Consider the following 10010-nt stretch of genomic DNA (forward strand, 5'->3'; position numbering starts at 1 on the left):
AGGGCCTGTTGCAACAGGACAAGGGGGAATGGCTTTAAACTAAAGCAGGGTAGATACAGACTAGATATTAAGAAGAAACTTTTTACGCTGATGGTGGTGAAGCACTGGCACAGGTTGCCCAGAGAGGTGGTGGATGCCCCACACCTGGAAACATTCAAGGTCAGGTTGGACGGGGCTCTGAGCAACCTGATAGAGTTGAAGATGTCCCTGACCACGGCAGGGGGGTTGGACTACATGACCTTTAGAGGTCCCTTCCAACCCAAACTATTCTATGATTCTATGGTTCTATATGAATTTGTTAGACTTGGCCACCCTGAGCTAAAGACCATGAGTTCAAACAGAGCCATTTCCTGGTGTTAATTTTGCTTCTTAGAATGGAGAACAGAGGTGCAAATGTGTGTATGGTACATAGAAACTGTCTAAAGTTTATTACATGCTGCTAAAACCAGGTCTTCCCCTCATGTGGCACCACACTACTGCAGCAATACGATAATAAAAACAATTTGTGCATGTTGGGTAATAGAGATCAAATAACATGTTGTCCTGACATCATACTGTTACGGATTAATTGGAAACTATCTTGGAGGGGGCATGGAGAAAATTGCAAGTATTTTCAGTCCAATTCCTTGATTAGGAAAAATTCCTTTCTTTTGTCAGAGAATAAAGAACAGAGCAGCCTCAGCAAACACTGCACCCTGGATCAGTCTCACACCATAAGAGCACATGGGCTAGGGGAGGACAGGGTGATTTTGCATAGCCCATTTTGCTGTTTCGCTAAGAGAAAGGAGTTTGCTGTCACGAGCTGAGGGACACAGTTTGTGCCCTAGTGAGGGAAATGTGAGGACGTTTTGCCCCAGCTGTTACACCCTGGAGCCATGGGGATGGGTTCCCAAGTATATCTCAGCCTGGAGATGGAGCACCCTTGGTCCTTCTTCCCTTTCTCCACCTGTGTGGCACAAGTCAAGATTTAGTGTGTGCACAATGTTTTTCCTTCTAAAAGCCTCGCTAATGCTCTCTTTACTACATTCATAGCTGCTGCTTCCATCGCTGCCTTTGATAGCCTGTCCCACACAGTAATTGCCTTCCACGTAAATACATCTCTCCTAACCTCCTGTAATCTTGCCCCTTTCTTCGCTTCAGTCTGGGCTCTCCTTTTTTTTTAAACCTTTGGAAATGTTCAGTTGTTTTTGTTCCTCACAGTTTGAACCATGCCACCCCTGTCTCTCTTTCTTCCTAATGAGTACAAAACCTGATATCCCCAACCTCTCCTCACATCTGTACCTCTCTGTGAGTTTCTCTCTTTGTGTTTATTGACTTTTCCACAGCAGCCTTCCCATGATGTGATGTTCATGTAACAAACTTCTGTTGTGATTTCATCAGCCTTTTTTATCCTGTAACAGTATTCTGGGGTGATTGGTGCATTTACTGGGTATTTACTAAACCCGGAATCATATGGCACTAATGGTTTATGTCCCTGCTAATTCTTACTCAGAGGGTTTGGGGATTTTTTTTTTCTTTTTTCTCAAACCAGACTAACATCACTTGGTTGTTGTTTGCAGTATTAGTTCAGGTTTCCTGGAGAAATACCTAATTTATCCCTGGATCCCGTTTTCAGCATGGATTTCCAGCTGATCCCTTTCCAATCACTACTCTGAGAATGAGTAGGACAGTCTAAAACACATATACACTGTTGAGCAGAAGTGAATTCACTTTTTACCAAGATTTTCCTTTTTCTTAAAGGGATATTTCAAGGACGAGAATCAGTTTCCTGCCAAGTCATGGATTAGAACTCATTAAGAAGCTAAGAGCAAGGTCTACATACAATTTAAAAAAGCTTCCTGATTTAAGCAAATTTAGATCTTTGATTGAGGCAAACTTCACCTATCCTAGCCATTGCTGTGCATTTACAAACTGGAAAAGACAAAAGTAAGTGATTTCATTTGTTTATCTTTTTGGTGCTTCTCAGCAGTTGATAATGAATTAAATAAACTTCTTCAAAATTTGGACAGGAAAGGTCTCTTCAATACAGGTAAGTAAATGGGTAGAAGTAAATAAATATACTATACATACATGTTTATGCATGCTACACAGTGCACTGCCTCTCCATTCCAGGAGGCTAATAAATTTTTATAGCTGTGTTAGCATCAGCATTTTCCCCAGCTGCAGCTGTAGCCCCCACCTGTCATAGGTCTATCTTTCATTGGGACCTGCCATCCTGGATCAGCCTGGAGCTACGCTGAAGACATTCAACAGGAAAAGTTTGATAACTTTTCAGGAGGTAGCTGGAAGGAAAGCTGTGTTTGCAGAGAAGTTGGTCAATACTTGGCCATCAATTCAGGAGGGTAACAGGACCACTGAGTGATCTTAAACTCTTCTCTCAGAAAGCCACACTGATGTTGGAACATTGCCCAATCAAACGCCACAGATATGTTATCTGTCAAGTCTACATACACAACATTTTTGGACATGACTTCAGAAATGGTTAACCTGGAGCAGACCCCTTATACCCAAATCAGCAGAGGGGGGTGGGAGGATGGGGTGTCTTTTTAGACTCCCAAAGTAATTTTCCATGCTTGTTTTAATTTTCCATTAGCAAGTTGCAGTGAGACTTCAGGTATCAATGATTCTCATTGTGTGTTTTTGGCTGCTCAGATAGACTTTAAATGTACACATTAACTAGCTAATGCACCTCCTGAGTTTGTGCCACTGCAAAACATGAGGAATTGGTACCTACGGAAACCCCTGTTATAGTTTGAAGTTCTTCCTTTACTGGATGTCCTCAGAGACTTGGAATTTGCCATGGCAGAAAAAAAAATATGGATCATTGTTTCAATTCAAGACATTGTCTTCAGAAGTTGCCTAAAACTTCAAAGAAAAATAAAACCATGCAGAGAAAGCATAAACTATTAGCAGCTTCTATTTTAATACTTATAACAGGCATTTATTTTACTTTTAGCATTGTATTGTCACCAGGCAATGAAAGATAACTGATCTTGCTTGTGCTGATAGCTAATAAATATCACCTACGTGTGTTTGCATAACTACCTGTGTAAAGAGTGCAAGTCTGATGGTAGAGACTGCAGTGATAAGGGAAGTATCTGATGGAATACATCCCCCATTGCCCATTTTTGATCCAAAATGCTAAATTTTTTGCTAGGACAATTTATCAGCAGGAGACATTTTCTCATACTTCTGCAGGCTTATGCAGGCTTATGCAGTGCTTGGTAGCTTGCTAAGTAGAAATGGGTCCAGTCCTTCCAGCGCTGGTGGCAAATTGGTATTTGCCAAAGAGTGCAATGGAAGCATGTTTAGTCCTGAATCTGCAAAGGGATCTTGATGTCACTATAATTCATATTTTTTAAGGTACTTGGCTTCTGGGCTGCTTGGGCCAAATCAGGACCCAAATCCCAGAATCCACCCCTTAAATTAGGCAACTGGACTTTTCAAAAACAGAGTAAGAGTTACTATCAAAGAAAAGCTACAGGAGGAAATGGTCCTGACCTTTTGGTAAGCTTTCAGTATCTAGTCCCCTCACTCAGGCTTTAAATAACTTCCACGTGAAAGGGTTGTCAAGCACTGGAACAGGCTGCCCAGGGAAGTGGTTGAGTCACCATCCCTGGAGGTATTTAAAAGATGGGTAGATGTGGCTCTTAGGGACATGGTTTAGTGGTGGACTTAGCAGTGTTACGTTTACAGTTGGACTCGATGATCTTAAGGGTCTTTTCCAACCTAAATGATTCTAAGATTCTATGATTCTATGTTATGCTTGCCCCAGGGAATTGAAGCCCATAGCACTCACTTCCCCTTAGTACAGCCCCACTTTCAGAAGCTTCTGCGCTGGCAGATAAGAAGCCAAGGAAGACAATGATAGCCCTTCCCACAGCCTGGGCAAGAGGAATTTTGCAAAGAAATGCCAATGAACTGTGCAGAACTCACGTAACGCAAGTGCGGATGGCCAGCGAGCTGGGCTGGAGCACCACGCAGCAGTGGGGCTGCTTCTGGAACAAGTCTGGTCACGACTTCACGGTTCCCTATAGTATCAGGTGTAATGCAATGGTAAGAAATAGTATGCAAGTTGGAGATGCTCTATGATGTATGGTTACTTGAATAAATGTGCACGTGAACTGTATCACCCTGGCCAACAGAAGAAAGTTGAATGTATTTATGTATGTTTTTAATAGTTACCAGACATATCTTTTAAAAAATATTAAGTGTAAGTGCAAAATTATTAGAACCAATTATTTAGATCAACCCTTCTTGTTAACTGCTTTAAAACATAATTAAAAATGGTAATTTCTTTCACACAGTCACGTGTCTTGTACTGAAATTGGTGGGAGACTGATATCCTCTCTCCCGCTTAAAAAGAAAATGGATGCATTTTAGTTCTGTTTGAATACCGAAGGTATTACCATACACTTCAGAATAGATTAGTCACACGTACAGTAGCTACATCCGCTTTCATTTCAAAGCAGTTTTCTTGACAGCTGGCACAAGCTGCGTGTGCATTGAAGACTGCTCGGGTGGTTTAAGAGTTATTAATAGTTTGCAGTGCTTGATCACACAACATGCATTATCTCTTTGGCGAGAGCTGTGCTTGGTTCATTGCAACAGGCATTACTTGTGGTGGTGAGAATCGTGATGTGACCTGACTTGCGTGCACCTTCACAGGAGACAGTCGTTATCCCATGGCCGTTCGGGTCTCAGAATACTTCCAGGTAGTCCAGGGAGGATAAAAAGGATGCCTCATCACCCCCAGAAGTGCATTTCTAAGGATCACAGCAGCAGTTGGTGTTCACGTGGGAAATTTGGGAAGGAATTAAGACAGGGATGTGTGGCCCCTTTCTGGCTGCCCCATTTATGTAAGATTTCCCCTCTTTGAGACTTTTGCAGCATTTGAGAACCTTAGATAAAATAAGTTGCCATAGAGGATCATGCTCAATCACCTCTCCCAAATCCATCTGCACCAGCGAACAGACTCTGTTGTGGTAACAGAAAACCTAAACCTGTTACAGTGGCAGTGCTTTCTAAATTTTGGAGGATGTCACATCAAGCACAGCTCCGCCAGACTGAGACACAAATTAAAACATAGGCAATTTTGAATTTTTTTTTCCCGTTCCAAGAAGGATTATATGATAAATATTGATCTGTACATTCATCACACTGGAATATTGTGATGCTGGCCTAACAGAAGGTAAACTGCTTTCTTAGGACAAGCCCAGTGCAGTATGATGAACTCCCCTCACGTTTTTCTGTGACTGGAAAATAATATCCTTAAAGTGCGGATAGGGCAGAGGCTGGATGTTAAAACCCTCAACTTGACATAGACCATTATGAACTTCAGCAAGCTTTTGGCTTTCTTTGACAAAAAGATCACCTTCTGCCTGAAAGAATGACATTGATACGACTCTGTCCTTGCACTTGATCATCATTCTTTGGAGGAGCTGTCACTTGAAATCCTACTTTTTTAAAAAACGTGGCAGCATCAGGAGTTGTGTTTGGGCCTCGTCTCATGAGAACATGGTATCAGTTGCTCACAACTCACTTGATGTCACTTTTCAGTGAGGATGACTGGTTTAAGATAGGGCTTAATACAGAACCTAGGTCGGGACTGTTTATTCTGCTGAGCGTGTTTCTCAGCACACAAGATCCTGCTGTCACCGGATCCAGACGAAGCACATAAAATAACCACTTGTACTAAGGTAGGCATTTTTGTCTATTTTTGTTGGAGCACTCTGCCAATTTTAATGTTATTCTTTAAGTTGTCCTTTCTCTAGGCTGTTTTTCAGAGGGTTTACTTGAGCAAAGCAATGTTAAAAAGTAACAGAGGGTTACAAATAGACTGAATAAATGAACTGTGTTACAATACCTACTGTTTCAAAAGGAAGCAAGCATCCCTTGACAAAAAATGTTTTAACCTGTTGCTCTGAATGCACTGTACAGCCCAAAGGGCAAATATCCCAGGGCAATTACCGGTAAGCAGTCAGTACCAGAGGATGGCTCTTCTTTCCCTTGGGAGTTTGCAACTGCCCATCTTATCTGCTTACGGCACAGGTAACTGGCCGGGAGACTCCTGGTCACCCATCCTTGGAGCAAACAGAGCAGCTAACTCTGTGGGAACCTGCTTTTATTTGGGCCTGCTGGCTGTAAAAAAACTCAAGAACAAATAAATTGTAATAATCAGAAATATTTAATTTGCCTTACATAGCAGACTTATCAGGGGACAGGTTTAGCTCCAGGCAGTGACTCCATAATTTGGGAAAAGGTTTATTTTTAACTCATAGCTGAGAAATGACTGGATAAAAACATTTCCCTCGGTTCATTTATGAAGAACCACCAATTGCAGTAGCTTTCAGTGCCCTTGAGTGCCTGTTGCACTAAAAACTGAGGGACTTTCTCTCCTGTAATTGCTCCTTGGAAGCATATGTTCCCTTTCAGCTAGAGATCTGTTGATATATTGATCAATACACTGGACCCCTCACTCATCCTTACGCGAGCAGAACACAGGGGAGCAAAATGTAATGCCTTGTTATTGCTATTGTGACCTCCATAGTGCATATTTGACCTCACAGAAAATCAGTTTTCTGCCTCTGTTGACAGGCAAGATAAAAAATATTGATAATAGCAGAGGATGCTCAGGACCTCATAGGAAATTTCCCTCACCTTCTGGTGCTGGGCCTTCATTAGTTTTCCTTTCTTGCAGAACTTTTAAACTTGATTTTTGGAAGATGTAGTGACTGCACAAATTCAAAGGGTAAAATTAGGTTACAAAAAAGAATTCTCCCTTTTAAGCTGCTACCAATTGTTTAACAATTTCAGCCTAACTTGCCTAGAAAGCTAAGCTTTCAACTGTACTGCAAGTCAGGGTGGAAGGTAAGCTGGGGTCCTGTCCTAGAAATTATACACCTAAATTGCTGTCTAGGCTGTAGACGAAAATAGGCAGAGCAGAACTGTCTTGGTTTTGCAACACATTGTCAGCTGCTTTATTCCCTAACTCAGATTAGGTCTGGATCCATTTTATGCAAAGCTATGGATACAAGTTTCTGGGACACCAAACTTCAAAGGCAGCCTAGGAGAAGCAGTTGATAAAGTCTGACACTTTATTTCTTGTTAACACGCCTTGATATTTCTTAGCTTGATGGAGCTGATCATCTTCCTATCATCTCAGCCAAAACATTTGTTTCTTCCTTTGGTCTCGGCATGGAGAAGAAGGGCATAGAGTTAATTGTCTAGCAAATAAAGCCAAACACAAAATTGTCAAAAAATACTTGTTTTACCTTCAAAGACATTTTTTCTTGAAACTCTTTTCCTTTATTTCCTTCATCTACCTTTTCTAAAATATGTAAAATGTTTAAAAAAGACTTTCTGACAGAAGCAAAAGCAGGTACTGTTTCTCCAGAAATGTTGGTTTCGTTTAGTGTGGCGTGGTTTCATTTGGTTTGGCTTGGCTTTGCTTCACTTCGCTTGGTTTCAAATCCATTTTCTTTGAAAAACAGTTTTTAAGCAAAATGTTCTACCACATCTTATGTTTGTATCTGTGTTGGCTGGCTTCTAGAGATTATCTGGAAGACTGCATGAACTTGTTTATGCTATTTATTTGTGTTAATGGCCAGTTACCAATATAATATGAGATACTCAAAATGAATGGCACAAACTGGAGTTGTTCTGTGCCCTGAAGGAGTTACAACATTGAATATGGCACACTGACTGCCAAAAACTTTAGGAAAGAGGGAATTTGAGAGTAATACTAAGGGATAGTATCATTATTGTGATTATGCAGACTCCTTATGGGCACAGCTGAATTGACTCATTCTTCAAAGCCCAGTCTTATGTAGGAATTCATCATCACGTGTTACCCCCATGCAAGAATCAGCTTATCAGTGACAGGTTATATGAGAAATTCAGTTGAAATAAGGACAGCTTCTTACAGAATGCGTCTGTCCAGGTGGATAATTGCATCATGAATGCCAGTAAAGCAAACATCAGGCTTTCCTTTCCCTTACATTTTATGATGTTTCCTAATCATTTACATTTTCGTGTAACATTTTATAAATAGGGACCAACCAGACTATTAATTTCAAGCTCCAGGGTAGTCTATATAATCAGCTAACCAGAAAAACTGAGCTGTTAATGGAAACTGGATGATTTCATGTTTGTTGTATGCCTTGTGCTGTGTTTCTTAGTTTCCAACTTTACTCTTTTTACAATTTCAGCACTGAATTACATCCGATATGTAGCATATCTCAGGACAAGCAAGACCTTGATGAGCAGCCTGGCGATAAGATACATAGGCGATCTCCAGCTGAAGATTATATTTCCAACTATGGCATAGGATTTGACCCAGCAGAGAATGAATTTGACTATGGTTTATGCAATGAAGTAGTTAACGTAGCTTGCTCACCTAAACCTGACGCTTTCAATCCATGTGAAGATATCATGGGATACAACATTTTGAGAGTCCTGATATGGTTTATCAACATTTTAGCTATCACTGGGAACATTGTTGTCCTCATTATTTTAATAAGCAGTCAATACAAACTCACCGTACCTCGTTTTCTAATGTGCAATCTTGCATTTGCAGATCTCTGCATAGGTATCTATCTGCTGTTTATTGCATCTGTAGATATCCAGACCAAAAGCCAGTATTACAACTATGCCATAGACTGGCAAACTGGGGCAGGATGCAATGCTGCAGGATTTTTTACCGTGTTTGCAAGTGAACTCTCAGTCTACACGCTGACTGTGATAACTCTGGAAAGGTGGCACACCATCACCTACGCCATGCAACTGGACCGCAAGGTTCGATTTCGTCATGCTGTGATTATAATGATTTTTGGTTGGATGTTTGCTTTCACGGTGGCACTTCTTCCCATATTTGGAGTCAGCAGCTACATGAAGGTCAGCATCTGTTTGCCCATGGATATAGAAACACCGTTTTCTCAGGCTTATGTTATATTTCTTTTAGTGTTGAATGTACTTGCATTTGTGATCATATGTGCCTGCTACATCTGCATCTACTTTACTGTGAGAAACCCTAATGTCATCTCTTCAAACAGTGACACCAAGATTGCCAAGCGCATGGCCATACTGATCTTCACGGACTTCCTCTGCATGGCACCAATATCTTTTTTTGCAATATCAGCCTCACTCAAGGTTCCTCTCATCACAGTGTCCAAATCCAAGATCCTTCTGGTTTTGTTTTACCCCATCAATTCCTGTGCTAACCCTTTCCTCTATGCCATTTTCACAAAGACTTTCCGAAGGGATTTCTTCATTCTGCTGAGCAAGTTTGGTTGCTGTGAAATGCAAGCCCAGATTTACAGAACAGAGACCTCCTCATCTGCTCATAATTTCCACATGAGAAATGGCCATTGCCCTCCTGCATCAAAAAACAGTGATGGGACTATTTATTCATTGGTTCCTATGAATCACTTGAACTGAAAAGCTTGCATGAATTTGTGTCTGAGGCAGTGTGATAATCACTTTCAACTGTGAATTTGAATAATGACTTCAGCATAGCATGTAAACTTATTTTTTATGGGAAAACATTTTTATTTCCACTTTGCTATTTTTGTTCAATGAACAGCCATCAGAGATGACACATTATCTTCATCAGTTCTTGAAGGACAATGAACAAAATTTCAGTATGTGCCAAAGTGTCCTTGTAGAATTGTCTCAAGAAATAAATGGAGATACCAGATTATAAACTGGTATCTCCCACCGTACAGGCAGAGATTCCCTTCATTCTAGGAAGATGTTAGCTGCTGACTGAGAATTAAGTCATGGTTATATACGGCTGAAAGAAAAAAATATGTAGAATTAATTTTTTTTGTCTGTGAAGCATGTTATAACAATGACAGATAATTAGCTCTTTTTATTAATCATATCTCCTGGGGTTACAGGAGGCAGAAGGCCAACTTAAAGCCCTCTTTCAGCACAGAATTACTAGGAATGAGAATATCTTGTGGTGTTTCCATTTCTGTTCACCACAGCAGAGGGACAGAAAGCATCTC

General features: G+C 40.8%; 1 protein-coding gene across 1 annotated transcript in view; it reads left to right on the forward strand.

The window, feature by feature from the left end:
* FSHR (follicle stimulating hormone receptor) overlaps positions 1 to 9438 on the forward strand; it is an 89610-nt gene extending 80172 nt beyond the window's left edge. The window contains exons 9-10 of the mRNA XM_009333611.1: positions 1741 to 1926; positions 8211 to 9438. Of these exons, the coding sequence (XP_009331886.1) occupies positions 1741 to 1926; positions 8211 to 9438 (1414 nt within the window). The remainder of the gene's footprint in view (positions 1 to 1740; positions 1927 to 8210) is intronic.
* The last annotated feature ends 572 nt before the right edge of the window (positions 9439 to 10010 follow it).

The sequence above is a fragment of the Pygoscelis adeliae genome, unplaced genomic scaffold (genome assembly GCF_000699105.1).
Source record: "Pygoscelis adeliae isolate BGI_AS28 unplaced genomic scaffold, ASM69910v1 Scaffold1, whole genome shotgun sequence".
Classification (NCBI taxonomy): domain Eukaryota; kingdom Metazoa; phylum Chordata; class Aves; order Sphenisciformes; family Spheniscidae; genus Pygoscelis; species Pygoscelis adeliae.